The 16,268-nt window shown below is 39.9% G+C and overlaps 1 protein-coding gene across 2 annotated transcripts in view; it reads right to left on the bottom strand.

Moving 5' to 3' along the window:
• Positions 1-1,404: 1,404 nt before the first annotated feature.
• Positions 1,405-16,268, bottom strand: part of LOC306644577 (lutropin-choriogonadotropic hormone receptor) — a gene marked incomplete at its 5' end in the record, with an annotated part of 55,330 nt that continues 40,466 nt past the window's right edge. Inside the window, 4 exons of one of the 2 annotated variants that reach the window (XM_079111626.1) lie at positions 1,405-2,623; positions 7,000-7,080; positions 10,590-10,775; positions 15,153-15,227. In XM_079111626.1, the coding sequence (XP_078967752.1) occupies positions 1,438-2,623; positions 7,000-7,080; positions 10,590-10,775; positions 15,153-15,227 (1,528 nt within the window). In that variant the 3' untranslated portion in view covers positions 1,405-1,437. The remainder of the gene's footprint in view (positions 2,624-6,999; positions 7,081-10,589; positions 10,776-15,152; positions 15,228-16,268) is intronic. The other variant, XM_079111627.1, reaches the window with a different exon arrangement.

The raw sequence follows: 16,268 nt of genomic DNA, 5'->3' as shown, positions 1-16,268 counted from the left end.
TTTTTTAAAAAAATTTACTTAGTTGTTTTGGTTCTTGGATTTATTATGAATAAAAAGTATATATGTAGTTAAATAGCAACATGATAAGTTGGTATTCTGCCATATTGCTGAGACAAATTCTAAAACACTAGCTTACAAGAGAGAAGACTGCATCTGAATAAAGTAACTGTTAGGGAGTTGAAAAGTAAGAAACATGAAAAACACATTATAGAGAAGAGATTTTATAAAGTTTATAGTCTTTTATAATTTTTATTTGAATCACATTACACGGTAGCATAAGAATTGAAAGCAAACTTGATGTGCTGAGTTTAGTGATGTTTAGATATGTATATAATGAAATGTTGAAGAAGACCTGAAATATAGAAATAGCCCAGATATCCATTGACCTGAAAATGCAAACAATCTTATTGTCATACACTGGAATACTAATCAGCAATGAAAAGGAATGAACTGATTCAGCAGTAAGATGAATGAATAGAAAATAGTATGTTGGGTCAAAGAAGAAATACACAAGAGTGTAAACTGTATGATTTCATCATATGAAGTTCTAGAATAGGCAGAACTAATCTATAGGAACAAAATTCAGATTCATCAGTACTTTTAAGGGAGGGGATGAACTGACTGGGGAGGGAGGTGAGAGAATTTCTGATGGTGGTATTGTTCTATGTCTTGATAGAGATGTATGCACTTTTCAGAACCTTTTAAATGGTACATTTAAGATTTGTCCATTTCACCATATGTGAATTTTACCTAAAAAACCAAAATAAATAATGAACTGCTGTGAATATGAGTGCAGAAGTTTTAGGGCTGACAAGTACTGATGTCCTCTGCAAATTAGTTTGAAATCCAAAAAATAAACTCTTCTGTGATGTTGAAAATGTTTTGTATTTGTGCTGTTCAATATAGTAATTACTAGTCAGCTGTGCTCATAAAGCACTTGAAATGTGGTTAGTGCAACTGTGAAACTACAATTTTCATGTAACCTTAATTTAGTCACACAATACTGGCTAGCAGATTGCACAGTGCAGTCTCTTGAGTGTGTCTTTCTAACTATCTGGGGAAAAAAGACCAATTACTTTAAATTTTCAATCTGTTATGCACTACTGTTTTTATAGAGTGCAATAAAAATTTAAAAAATAAAATGAGAAAATCAAAGACATGCTAAATACCATCTCAATCTTTCTTAATATTAGATTTAACAAACAAAATCATTCTGTCAAAATCATTAAAAATATCTTAGCAGCCTCTGAATTTTACATCATCACATATCAATGACAAATAATTCCCAGATTGGCAATGATCATGGATCACAATTTGAGCTAGGTAAAAGTTTCTTGACCAATATACCTAAGAATAAATAATTTCCTAAAACCAACTCTTTATATTAAAGTTACTGGTTCAGGTAATTTACTGGTTTAGGTAATTTTTTTTTCAGACTTAGGTATAATTCAATAATACACTTACTGATGTAAAACATTCTTTGTAGCAAGTCTTGTCTAGGACAGCTGAGTATTGACAGTGCAACGTGGACAACTTCAAGGTTGACTGAGAAGGCTTATTTGATCCAGAGAAGCCATTTTTGCAGTTGGAGGTATAAACGGAAAATTCCTTCCTTCTATAAAGTTCAGCCCGACGTTTACAGCAGCCAAATTTGCTCAGCAACAGAAAGAAATCCCTTCGGAATGCCTTTGTGAAAATTGCATATAGAAATGGGTTGGCACAAGAATTAACTGGATAAAAAAGAACCAGTAAAACTTTAGAGTTGGTTACAGTGATCAGGGGCACTTTGAAGGCAGCCGAGATGGCAAAAAAAGAGATAGGTGCCATGCAGGTAAAGTCAGTGAAGATGAGGATTGCCATTTTCTTAGCAATCTTTGTGTCTTTGTTGGTAGCCATAAGCTCTGGATTTTGAACTGCAAAATAAATTTTAATGTAGCAAGCACAAATGATGATAAAAGCTACCACATTGAGTATCAGGATGGTTAATATGTAGACTTGCGAAAGAGTGGTTTCCACATCCATGGGGAGGCAAATGCTGACCTTCATGTAATTGCTGACACCCATGAGGGGCAACACAGCAATCAGAGTTGAAAAGAGCCATCCTCCAAGCATAATTGGAATGGCATGTCTCAATCGAAGCTTCTGGTCCAGCTGAACAGCATAGGTGATGGTGTGCCATCTTTCTAGAGTGATGACTGTAAGGGTGTAGACAGAAAGTTCACTTGCAAATATTGTGAAAAAGCCCGCAGCACTGCATCCACTCCCTGTCTGCCAATCTATGGCATGATTATAGTACTGGCCTTTTGTCTGGGAATCAACTGAGGCAATAAGGAGCAGATAGAGCCCCATGCAAAAGTCTGCAAAGGAGAGATTACACATAAGAAAACGGGGCACTGTCAGTTTGTAACGACTGGTCAGGAGAACAAAAAGGACAGTCAAGTTTCCCATGATGGCCAGGATGTTAATCAGCCAAATCAGAACTCTAAGGAAGTCGTAGCCCATAATATCTTCACAGGGATTAAAAGCATCTGGTTCAGGAGCACATCGGAGTGTCTTGGGTAAGCAGAAACCATAATCATAGTCCCAGCCACTCAGTTCACTCTCAGTAAAGATGGCAGAATAACTGTAAGAACAATAGCTTGATATAAACTTGAGATGTTTCTGTGATTCTGAATATTGAAAAAATTCATGAACCATTCTTACTGTGTTTTTAAAGCCTAAGAAACAAAGACACAGCACCCTCAGCCTTACGTTTATTTTTAAATTATCTGATTTAATAGAGTTACTTAAAAAGGGAATGAAAAGCCAATTAGACTATATAATATATCTATTTAACACATTGATGGAAAGACTTAAAAACTGTTTACAGAGATGATTTTCTTTGGAAAACAAATTTAGAGACATAATATACACTTGCTAAATCTAAGATAATCTTTTCTTGGCATTTTCTTAGCTATTTATCTCATTTAGTTGTCGACCAAATTGCTACCAAGCTTTTTATAGTAGGACACAAATGAGATAGGAAGGCTTTCAGTGTTAAAATCTACTGATGGACTTGTTTGCACTCAAGTCCCTGGCTAATCAAAATGAGGAAATAGAAACCAAGGACAGATTACTAAAAACCCCATGGAGCAGAGGAAGAATAGTCATCGGACAAAAGGAAGAAGTAGTGAAAATAGATACTTCTTAGGAATATGAGGCAAAGACTATTCCTAGTGGGAGGAACAGTATTAATTCGGCCATTCCATTCCAACCACATTGTGACTCCTCAAGTTCATGTGTTCATCCTCTCTTATGGGGCAGTTACATTACTTTTTCTTCTTGACATCCTTTCTTCAACTTTAGTCCTCTCCCTATTCAAGTCTGTATATACCTCCTAAAGTGGACCTTTTCTAAGTGACCTCCAAGGTCTGGGTCTAAATTACTTCCTTGGGTTTGGGTTCTGTCTACTGCTTCAGTTTCATTTCTGAGAAGTAGTCATGATGTACAATTCAGAGCATGGACTCTGGAGTGAGATTGCCAGGGTTCAGTCCTGGCATAGCTGCTTCCAGGCTGCAGAAACCCTAGAAAGTTATTAATATCTCTGTGCTTCAAGTTCTTCATTTGCCAAATAGGCATAATAATCATACCTTCTTTGTTAGAGTTATGCTAAGAATTAAATGCATTAAGATATGTAGAATGATTAGAAAAATTATTGACATAATACCAGGAATACCTATAATTATCACTTGCAAATCTCCTGTGCACTTTTGATCACATGGAATTACTTGTATGTCCCTGATGAAGCAGTTCTGTTGTTTATTCCTCTTTGTATGTGTTGTTTCTTCTTCCTGGAATTTTTTTCCTCTCTGGTGATTTCCTCCTCATGCTTAAAGCCAAGTTCCTCTATGAAGGCTTTCTTGATTCCACTCCCCAAGGAGTTTATTATCTTTCCTCTCTGCTAGGGTTGCACTTAGTACTGTTGGAGTTATTAAAACATATTGCAATGAAGGGATGATACATGTCTGTCTTAATAGTCTCTTAGTTTCGGGAAGACAGAGGACTAAGGTCTTATTATTTCTAAAATAACAGTGTTTAGCACAGTTTTGGCTCAGTGTCCTTTCAATAAATATAGAGTGAATAAATCTAAAGCACAACAATCCTGGCTCTGGAAGGAATTGATAGGGTACAGGGACAATGAGCATATCCTGCATGATGCATGTGGGCTCAACAAATCTTTTCTTTGATCACACTCTACTAATATAATCTTGAGAACTGGAAAAATGGGTATAATTTTTCTGTGAAGGCCATTACAAATATGTATTTCACCTTGGGGTCTCTCACATTAAAATTATTTTTCTCTACTTTTCAAACTTCTTATGTTCTGTTTTATGAAGTATGTATCTAATTTAGTGAGTGGTTGAAATAATATATTTGAGGAATACAATACTAAAAAAAAAACAAAACAATAAAAAATTTGTGATCTGTGACTTCCGAAAATATATGAAAATATCATGGAGACCAGTTTGGAACTAGAGAAATGCTGTTTTATACAGAAGACTGCACAGAAACCTTATCTGTTTTATTATTAAATATCTTTAAAAACAGCACACTTGTCTTCATATGACAGGCATCTACATAATTATTTTAATCTCTAAAGAGAAAAGATGGTTATAAAGAACTATTAAAATTAGCATTAGGCCCTTACACACCATCTCACTGAAACCCTCATTTTATTAGTGAGTGACTTACCCAAGGTCCCACAGAGGGACAGGAGCAGCATGGGGTCTCCACATCCACTGTCTAGAGGCCTTTCTTCTACACCTCACTATCTGTTAGTGTTTCTCAAAGTGTGGTTCTCAGACCACCTGCATCAGAATCACCAGGATGTTTGTTAATCTGCAGATTCCTAGCTTCACTCTAAGCCCTTCACTCTGGGCTCTGTCCCTAGAAATTCAAATTTCTAGAGACAGAGCCCAGAAATATGCAATTTAAGCAGGTTCTCTGGATGATTCATATAAAATAAAGGTCAAAAATCAGGTAAAAATGTTTCAACTATCACTGCCTTGATTACCTTTACTTCTAATCAAAACTATTTCAGCTGCTAGAAGAAATAATTGAAAACTTCTATAAATTCTGCCATGATTTCTGAATAAATTAAAATCAATAAAAGTTTCAACTTGTTCCCTTCCCCCTTCCTCCTTAGTCCTCTGCCCTTTCTTCTTTTGCCTTACCTGTCATATGTCCAGCAGTTTTTCTCCTTAGCAATTTGTCTTCAGACCAAATACCCACCTGCTGCTACTAACACGTGTGTGTCCAGAGAGGGCTTCTGAGGGAAGCCTGTTGCCTACTGACAAAGCCCAGCATGGAACTGTTTTTAATACTGGAGGCCATGACAAGGAATGTGAAAGGACTCACAGGGGCTTTGTAGGATCCCAGTCAGAGGAGGCAGAAAGAACAGTAGCACCACTGTTCCAGTTACAATTAAGAAATAAAGGGAAAAGGTGGGAATTTTAGGACAATGGGGTCAACTACTGCAGTGAGTACCAATCTTATCTTGGGAGAACAGATAAGGCTTAGTGACTGGCTTTAGAATTCCTAAACCCCAGAGACTGGCTGTCCGGTGAGAAGTGTGAAGTAGGGGATTTATCATTAAAAATGTTTTCACAGGGAGCCATTTAACTTAGATTATATATGAATTTTGGGTAGTTTTGGGGATGCTAGAAATTAGGGGATTTGTCTTAAAGCAGCATTAGCATAGTAAATTTGAGGTTGCATGCTTATTTGGGAAAGCTTGGGGTGGGGGCTGATGAAGATTATTGAGCATGGGTGAAAGTTTCTCTTTTCCCTACAAAACGACCCTTTGTGCCACCATCGACTGAACCCAGAAATGGTTTCCCTTTGATGAGTGAAAAGTCATGCATTTGCCAGAGTCATGTGGAAGGTGTGATATTGAGAAGAGTGGGACCAGTGGGGGAAAGGAACATGGGAGGACAGTGTCAGACCCAAATGAAAGGAAATGAAGGAGACGGAATAATATCTATCCTAGGTGTTATCACATTCTTTTGCAACTCCTATCACTCTCATGGTTCTAAAAGACAAATAATATTTACATTGTTTTTCATAGATGAGGGCACAAGTCTCAAAAAGAAATTTAGTGTTCAGTTGTCCCTTGCATTGCAGGAACATTACTGTCAAGGAGTCATATCCAATTCTGAGGAACCTTGAAGCTTAGGCCTTCCACCATACCTCCCTGATGCCGCTGTATAATTCAGAGATTGATGGGGGTGGAGGAGAGAAGAGAAAATAATAGAAATTGGCAAGGTATCTTAGAGGGGCATCTGGTTTTGTCTAAGGACACATGGGAGGACTAATAATATTTCTAAATCTCAGTAAGTGTGGCATAGGGACACTGGGATTGTCTTTTGAAGTATGCTCTTTTACAGTTGAAGGTAAGTGAAATGCCAAGGCAACCAGTATTTAAAGCAGGAAAAATGTTAAAAATTAGTAGACTAGAAATATAGCTGTCCAGTGTATGATGGTGATGACATTAAGATTAATTTAATGCTCATGAGCATAGTGGTCAAGGTAGCTTAAGTCTCTTCGATGGGAATTGGTTACTTTCAGAAGCTATGTCTGCAATCAGTTTATCTTTGTGGAATGCTGATCATGTGACTAGTGAAAATTCCTACAAATGAAACATTATTTAGACCAGCCTTTAGTGACATCCAAATACCTGCAAATAAAACTAATTTTTTAAAAATTTAATATAAATGTAGAATGAACATTTAGGTACGTTTTAAAAATAGGCTTTGTTTTGTTTGTAAAAAATAAAACATTTGAGATACCTGTACAACTGACGCTACTTGCAAAAAGAATTTTCCATTTTAAACTATTAAAAAATACATGGCAAACATCCCCTAATTCTTTTATCAAAAGAAAGTCATTGGCACTGATAATAATAAGGCCTGCACAGAGCAAGACATGGCTTCCTGAGTTTCTTTGCATGCAAATACTTACAGTGTTTCATTATTTGGTTTTCTTACTGTGCTTTCACATTGTTTGGAAAAGTTTTCAAAAATGGAAAATGAAAAATTCTGTCTGAAAGAGAAGTGAAAAAAAAAAAGTTGAACTTTTGGTCTTTAAATTAAACCTAATCATGTCTATTTATGCTTTGTTCATCCAAGTTCTTTACCTAATACACCAGGGGACATGTTCTGCACCATTGTCCTAACTGAAACACTTCCTGAGGAGAGAGTCAAGCCTTCTGAGTTGTCATTAGTGAGCCTCCAGCTTAGATTGAGTGCTTCTGAATGCTGAATGTTTTGTGTGGGCTCTGGAAATGAAAATTCTTAAAATTGTCATAGTGAATCATGAATTTTTTAACTCTTATTAAAAGCTACCTTTATGGTCTATTAAAGTTTGCTCCTTACCAACTCTCCTGTCCATATTGGTCTTGATTAACAATCATTCAGAGTTCATGGTTTTGAATTATAACAGGGACTCTTCTTGTAAGGATTTGAAGATGTTGACATGACATTAGACTTTTTTTTTTCTTATGGGCAGAAACCTATGGGGGTGCTGCCTGCTCTTCCATCTTTACCTCTAAAAAGGTTAGCTTATGGAAAGGGTTCCAAAGAACATTTGAACTTACCTAAGGGAGTTTTTACCTAGGGATGAAATGTAGGGGACATATAAAAATGAATGAAGACTTAGGGGAAAGGAGAGCAGGCTCCTAGAGCATTAGCCTTCACTGAGAAGAAAGGCAGTCCAAACTGGACATTTCTCTTATGTTATTCTTCTGCAATATGAACAAGATAATTCCTTGTAGAAATAAGTTTACAAGAAAGCAGAAAGGTGGGGGACTATGTCAGCGTTATTCGATGTACCAGATTTTCAAAAAATCAACTTGTTATTTCGGACTAGGATTATAATTCCTCAAACTTGTATCAAATTGTGTGTGTGTGTGTGTGAGACAGAGAGAGAGAGAGAGAGACAGACAGACAGACAGAGAGATGCTGGCTTTGAGTATCTGACACTTAGAGATATTTTGTGGAAACGAATCCACAGTTAACAAGAAATGTGCATATTCTTGGTCTTCAAATGTTAATACTGGGTGCTGTCCACTCCATCTTCTTTCAAGTTTTAATCATAGATACCAAGGAAGTCTTGGGGGCCATCTGCCCAGGCAGCTGTGAGTTGTCCAGGCAGAGGGATGACTCAAAGTTTGCACAAACATCTCACAGGCCCAACTTGAGGCTCTCCATCCTCACTGGCATCCAAGGCTTTAAGCTTCAGGGGCACAGAGGGAGTTAGTTAAAGCTTGTAATTCCAATCCAGACAATCTCTGTGTAACTGCGTTCCTATCTTACCCTGATGCTGACCCATAATTGTGTAATCCTCCCCCTACCAGAAATAGTCTCTTTTGTCTACTGTAGTAAAAGTTTTTAAGTTTTACAATTTGATAATTTCAGAAGGGATGTGACTTCTATCCCATGTAGTGTAGGTATCCAGAATCAGCTTTACCAAACCTCAGCATCTCTGTTTTCTCCTAACTGGACACTCACCAGCTTTGCTCACCTTCATTTCATCCTTCACCCAGCAAATCTGAGTAATCTTGCTTCAAATTCTTCATTGCTTTTTATCCTCTAAACAACTTGGACTGGCACTCAGAACCCATCATGGCCCACCTCTCCCTGACTTCTCTCCTGACTCATTTTCCTCCACATACCCGTAAGTCTTCTTATTCTACTTTTTCTGAATGACATTCATCTAGTGTCTCATGTGTTTGCACTTTTATATGACAAATTCCATCTTCTTGGCATGCTTTCCCCCACATCTGCTCTCCAAGGCTCAGCACAAATCACCTCCTTTAGGAAGCTGTCCTTAAACCCTGCTGCCATTTAGAAACTCTTCCTCTGTGCTCCCAGAGCACTCTGCTGTATTCTCAACTTTGTTATAACATCTGCTATTTTTGTGTAGATACTGGGTCACTTGTGTATTGTCCCATACTCTGAGAGTTGAACTGAGCTCTTATTCATCTTTTCATCTTCAGACCTGATCCAGTGTTTGGAACACAGTAAATGTTCAATTAATGTTCATTGAAGCTCAGTTAGTGGTGCATAACTCTGAACACAGCAAGTGTTTTGTCTTCTCAGTCTACCTATGCAAGGCATACTTAATGCATGCTGATTGATTAGTTATAAATAAGTTGATTCCAAACAAAAGCAGTAGCAGCCTGGTGTTACTCTCTCAGTGCCTTATCTAATTAATTGAGAATATTTTCATAGGCTGCAAAAATAATCCTTCAGGGGAGTGGTTTTTTTTTTTTCCTCCACTGTGAGTTGTGTCCCATTAGTGGGTCATGTAAACAATAGAATGCATCAAGACTGGCAGTGAAAACAAACATGAAATAGAATGGAGTATGACAGGAAGTATCAGAATATGTAACAGATTTAAAAGTTAAATATTGCTTTTTTAATTTCAGTTACACATGTGATAAGGTGCAGTGGGTGTTGCAGTGCATTGCATAAAAGGTATTTCTCACCGTGAGTCTCAGTCAAAAAAAAATCTGGAAAACAGTCCTCTAAGGAGAGAATGAAATCTTACTGCCCTGTCACCTATTCTGGAGTGAACTGAATTAATAAGATGCCCTTTACTGGACATAAACTAGCCAGGAGTGTATACCCTTTCTATTTGCATGCTAAGTTAGTCCTTAGGGAATTCAACTTTCTTTCTGAAATGAACCATGCAGTTCAGTAAGAAATAACTTAAAAAAACCCCTTCTATAGTTTTTTTGGTCCATTTTTACTAAAGAACAAGATATTAGTTAATTTTTACTCTTCTTAACCTCCTTCCCCCAAATTCTTTAAAAATGATGCTTTCTAATAAGAATTAGGACTAATTGATCTTTGAGATGCCAGTGTTAACACTCTGTTTTGTAATTGCTAAAGTAGGCCATCATTCAGTTAGCCCTGAACTGGCTATGAAGGTCTTCTGGCTACAGGATCAGTCAGTGATTTAGCAGCATTTTTTCTTTTCTTTTCTTTCTTTCTTTCTTTCTTTTTTTTTTTTTGTACCAGGGATTGAATCCATGGGTGCTTAACCTCTGAACCAAATCCCCAGCCCTTTGTATTTTTTATTTTGAGACAGGGTTTCACTAGGTTGCTTAGGGTCTTGCTAAGTTGCGGAGGCTGACTTTGAACCTGTCATCCTGCCTTAGCCTCCTAAAATGCTGGGATTACAGGTGTTTGCCACCACACCTGGCTGGCAGCATTTTTGGTGAGGAAACAGGGCAGCTCATTTTCTCATGTATCTGAAAGTGACCCCACAGTTATGGAGCTGGCCTGGAAGGCAGGGAGTAAAAGGGGAGATAAATGCCCACTAGAGTTGACCATCTTGAGATCAGACTTTCTTGCCCCAGCTGGGTTGGCTTTACCTTTTGCTTTTGCTAACTTTTTTTTTTTTTTTTAATATTTTTTCAGTTGTAGATGGACACAATATCTTTATTTTATTTATTTATTTGTATGTGGTGCTGAGAATGGAACCCAGTGCTTCACATGTGCTAGGCAAGTGCTCTCCCTCTGAACTACAACCCCAGCCCTACTTACTCTTTTGCTGGCACATTCCTAAAAGCACAGCAGTGGCTGGGGTAAGTCAGTGTGGCATCCAGGAGATTGGTGAATTTTTCTCTCGATGGCATTTTTTTTAGAGAATAGGATGATGTGGCAATTAGCGTCTGAATGGACTCCAGGCCATAGCTAGGCAGGGCCTGTAATTTGGTGGAAGAAATATCCCTGAACAATAAAAAGGGAAAAAGACTTTTTATTTATTTATTTTATACATTTTATTAAAAGAATGAAACCTCCCCTCACCAGTCTGTCATTCTAAGTTCTTAGAACTCTTTTCTCCATTTTTGTTTTTCCTTTACTTCTCTTAGTTACTCTCATTAAGATCTGAATTCAAAAAAGCTGTTCTGTTTTTTTTTTCCCCTCATATGCACTCCATTATTCTTTCTAAGGTTGAGTGCAACTCCTTGTATCTGCCATACATTCATCAGCATTTATTTTTTTAATATATATTTTTGTTTGTTCTAACTACTTATACATGACAGTAGAATGCATATTGACACATCCTATATAAATGGAGTATAACTTCTTATTCGTCTGTTTGTACATGATGTAGTTTTACACAGGCCACGTAATCATATGTGCGCATAGGGTAATAGTGTCCCATTCATTCTACTATCATTTCTACCCTGATGCCCCCTCCTCTCCCTTCACTCCCCTCTGTCTAGTCCAAATTACCTGTATCACCCGCCTATGAATTAGCATTCGCATATCAGAGAAAACATTTAGCCTTTTCTTTGGGATTGGCTTACTTTTGCTTAGCATAATATTCTCCATTTCCATCCATTTACTGGCAAATGCCATAATTTCTTTCTTCTTTATGGCTGAGTAATAGTCCCATTGTGTATATATTCCACAGTTTCTTTATCCATTCATCTGTTGAAAGGTACCTAGGTTGGTTCCATAGTTTAACTATTGTGAATTGAGTTGCTATAAACATTCATATGGCTGCATCACTATAGTACACTGATTTTAAGTTTCTTGGGTATAAACCTAGGAGTGGGATGACTGAGTCAAATGGTGGTTCCATTCCAAGTTTTCCTGGGAATCTCCATACTGCTTTCCATAGTGGTTGCACCAATTTTCAGTCCCACCAGTAATGTACAATCATTAGCATTTCTCTCTTCCCTCTCCGAACTCTCTTCTCCTATTCTCTTTCTCCTTTTTTCCACTTAGTAGAAGTGAAGTAACTACTTGCTTTCTGAGAAAGCAGGCACATGTAGTGACATCAGCTTTTGTGCTCTCTCCTGGGGGAAATATTCAGGACCTTGATGCCTTTGACTGATCCAGCCCTGCAGGAGAGGTTTTCATGAAACGTAGGCTGGCTACCCTATTAAGAACTGCCTTGTGGCATTAACTGTCATCGACCTGGGAAAATGAATGTTCTCTAGTGGCAGGCTGAATGCGTCTGTGCAAAGTAAACAAACACTGCCATGTACGCAGAGGTGTGGGAGGAAGTCTTGGGCTTTGCAAACAACCTGAACTCTTCAGATTTACTAGACTTGAGGTCATGTCCAAGAAAATTCCAAACATGTAAAATATCAGGAAGAAGAGGAGTCAGTGGGAATTTAGCAATTCTGCTCATCTTCTAGGTACTTGCTACTGATGCCTTTGAAACTTTCAGCAGCACAGCACCCCTCTGAAGTCTGCCCCAGTACTTGGTGCCTAGTGTGTGGTAGGGGATCAATAGGTGATGGATGGAACACGAACTTGACAACATGGAATGCAACTGGCATAGGCAGCAGATTTTACCTCAGCAGCTTCAGACTTCCCACTGCTTCTATGTCCTGGTTGATTTAGATAAATCAGTGTCCTCATTCTGCTTTATAGAGTTAATATCTCAGGTGTGTTAGGGATTGAGCACAGGGCTCTTTGCAGACTTGCTGTTGTTTTTTTTTTTTTTTTTTTTTTTTTTTTTTTCCTGAGTGTATATGTTTAAAATTAGGATCTTAGAAATGGCAAGGCCTTAGTACAGAGGATTACCTCTGATAGATTTTCAGTTTCAGTGACAGATTGGGGTAGGGGAATTTTGGGGGGGTGCGTAGAAAGGACCCTTCCCAATCCTGGGGGTGCAATGAGAACTCTTTCTTGGGAATGATGAGACCTTGGTCTGGCTCCACTGTTCTGGAAATGACAGCATAGGCATCTGCAGTGCCCATAGTCATTCCTAAGCAACCCACCAAGCAGTTCTTCAGGACTGTCACTCAGGGCTCTTCCAATCACGCTAACTTAGTCATGTTCTGTACTGAGCCAGAGGCAGCACTCTGTCCAGTGGCTGGTGGGGGGTGTAGAATGGAGAGTATTCAGCCTGCCAGACTGGTGTGCTTTGAACATGAGACATCTAGAAAAGATCCCCTAGGCCTAGTGGCCAGAAGCTGGGAGACAACGGAGAAAGCAATAGGCAGCAGGCACAAGCTAGAGGGTGCCTTAAGCAGGTAGAAGTCACGGGGTTGAATACAGTTAGGATAGATTGCGGCAGCAGTCAGGGAACAGAAAGGATCAGGAATTTTAGTGGTAGGTGTTGGGAAGAGTCAGAGGTTGATGGGGGCAGAAATTAGAATGAATAGGCCCTGGAGCTAGGAGTGGATGGCACCAGGAGTTGGTGGTCCTGGGAGCTAGGCAGTGGCAGGATAGAGAGCAGATAGCAGGTAGGTGTTTGGAGGTGTAGACTTGACAATGGGAGGAAGTAGGGAGTGGATAAGAGTTTGGGGGTTATGGTGGTAGGAAGTAGAGTCCTGTGTTGATACTGGCAGGATCTAGGATATAAAGAATAACTCAGACAGTTCATATCCTTCCTCTTATCAAAATTATGATGCCTCCCCATCTCACTCAGAGAAAAGGTTAAGTCTTTTTAGTGGCTACAAGACCCTATGACCCTGCTGTTTGTCACCTCTCTTGTCTTTATGTTCCCTTACTCTCTTCTTTGCTCCCTCTACCATGCTGGCCTCCTTGTTCTTCAAACACACAAGGCAGAATCCTGCCTCAGGGCCTTTGCTCTTGCTGTTCTCCCTCCTGGAATGCTTTCCTTCCAGATACACAACTTGCTCCCTCACTCCTTTCATACATGTTTGCTCAACTGATACTTTTTTGGGTAGTCTTCCCTGGCATCCTCTTTAAAATGGTAACTCTGCTTCTCAAGAACTTCTCCCCTGCCCACCAACTGAATTTTTCACCTTCACAACTGACACCATTCTATGAAGGAGAAAGTGTTTGTTTTATTCTATGCTATTTCCCTGTTGTGTAATCCAGTGCCTGGCACATGGTTTGGACTCACAAAGGAGTTATCGAACAAATGGAAGAATGATCAATAAATAAACCAAGTTGCCCTGCTTTTTAGCACTTTTTTTTTTTTTTTCATTTTAAAATGACATGCTCATTTATTGCTTTGCCTCTTTGTCGTTGTCTTCCTGTGTAGCTGTAATCTCTTTAAGGTCAGGGCCCAGAGCTGTTTTGCTCACCACTGTCTCTGCATCCTGGTGCATGGTGAGCAGTACAGGGTTGTGAATGAACGGCAGCACACTAGTGGGAAGTACTGGGCTGCGCCTCTGTGGAGAGGGTGAAGTGGTCTCCCATGTCAGAGCTGTACAGTGTCTGGAACCCTGCCTCTCTGAAGCCTGCTTGCAGCTGCAGTTCTCCTCTGTAAGGATGTTTCAGGTTTTTCAAGGCTTTGCCAGGAGACTACTGATTCACTTTCTTCTTCCTCCTAGTTTTCCCACATGTCCTTCCCCTAAACCCCTATTAACTGAGGGGTTTTGCACCATATGAGAGTGTGACACACTACATGCCAGGGGGGACAAGTCAGAACTCTGGCCTTGGATTCCATGAGTAGATCCCAGGCAGGTAGCCATCCCCTCTGCTACCACACGAGACTACCCTCCATATTTGGTGTTAACGGATGAATTATGGTTCCCGCAAATTCCTATGTTGAGGTCTTAACCCCGAGTACCTCCAAATATGATCTTATTTGGAGGAAAGCTCTTTATTTATTTATTTTTTGGTGTTTTTTTTTTTTTTTTTGGAACTGGGAGTTGAACCCAGGGCTTGTGAATGTGAGGCAGATGCTTTGCCGCTAAGCTACATCCCATATCCCAGCCTGAGATAAGCTCTTTATAAGGTAACCCAGGTAAAATGAGGTCATTAGGCTGAGCCCCTGTGCAGCATGCCTGTGTCCTTATAAAAAGGGAACATTTGAAGTCACACACACACACACACACACACACACACACACACACAATGCCGTCTGAAGCTTGGAGTTATGCTGCTGCAACCAGAAAGAACTACCAGAAGCAAAGAGAGACACCTGGAGCAAATTCTTCCCTCACTGCCCTGAGAAGGAACCAAACCTGCCGACACCTTGTCTTTGGACTTCTAGATTCTAAAGCCGAGAGACTATATGTGGTGCTTTATTTTTGGCAGCCCAAATACCTTTTCAGCTGCAGAGGCTGATGCCCTGTAAACCAGGCTGGGCATGATGTGGCTGAGCACACTGCACAGGCCTGTCACAGTACATTGGGTGGGAAAGGGAAGCAACACCTCTCTACTCACAAGATACTGGGCCCTGTGGCCCCCCGGAAGGCTCCATTGTGCATCTTCTCCAGGTGTACATTTTCTTTTAGCTCCCTGTGGAGAAGAAGAGTTTCCTTAGTGGAGTTAGCACCTTATGTGTACCCACATATTTGAACAGAGTGCAGAGTTAGGAGTGGGGGAAGGAAAACTGTAGGAAAAGTGGAAAAAAGACATACTAGGCCTTGCTGAAATTGTGAAATTGCTGGTGCATGTGTTTGCCCCACCTTTTCTCTGCAGTGTCTCCCTCACTTGTCCTACAATGCAGAACTCACTCCTCCTGTCCTGGAGTTGTGAGTTTGCTACCAGATGGGTGAGGCTGCTCCAAAAGGCCAAGGCTGGAGGGTTAACATGCAGCCTGCTCTGTCAGACTAGCAGCTGCAGCGATCTTGGAGGTCTCATAGTTTTTCAATAGTAATACACTGAATTTTGCAAATACTTAAAAAAAGTAGAGCCTATTCAAAGTCAACCTTTTCATTATGTAAGTTGCATTCTTTTTCTTTCAGATTTGCATTTCTCAGGGGTGAGCATGGGGTGGGATCACAGCCCTGAGGAGACAATTGCCCCATACCCTGGGTGCCAGTCTGTACTGCATAGACAAACCAGGTGTGGTGATTATGCAAACAGCAGTGCCTAGGGCCACTACTCTGAATGCTGTGGATGAATCCAAAACTGCCAAGGCAGTAAGACCCGAAGACTGTTCATATAGCTCAAAGCAGCTCAGGCTAAATAGCCAAGAGCAGCACAGCCTGGTCTGCTGCGAGCCTTCCTGTCCGGGCTCTGATAGGGGGGGGGGGGGGGGGGGGAGGGGTCTCTGAGTACCAGGCTTTTGCTGGCTTGGACAAGAGACTTATAAGAGGAGGCCCTGGGCTCAGGCCTGTGAACCTTCTTTTGAGTACTTTTTTCCTTTAAGAGTTGTGTCTAAAAGAACATTTTGGAGACCTTTAATAGTAGGCACAGTGTTTATGCATCCATTGTTGGTGTGATGACTTGTACCATGGGAATGAGTCTTCTGCATTATCATTACAGTGTGACACTCAAAACAAATACAGCAACAGCCACTCCCTCCCCTGCAGGGAGACTGGAAATCTCTGGTGA

Source organism: Sciurus vulgaris (genome assembly GCF_902686455.1).
Source record: "Sciurus vulgaris genome assembly, chromosome: 14".
NCBI classification, from domain to species: domain Eukaryota; kingdom Metazoa; phylum Chordata; class Mammalia; order Rodentia; family Sciuridae; genus Sciurus; species Sciurus vulgaris.
This window is presented reverse-complemented; position numbering and strand designations above follow the sequence as displayed.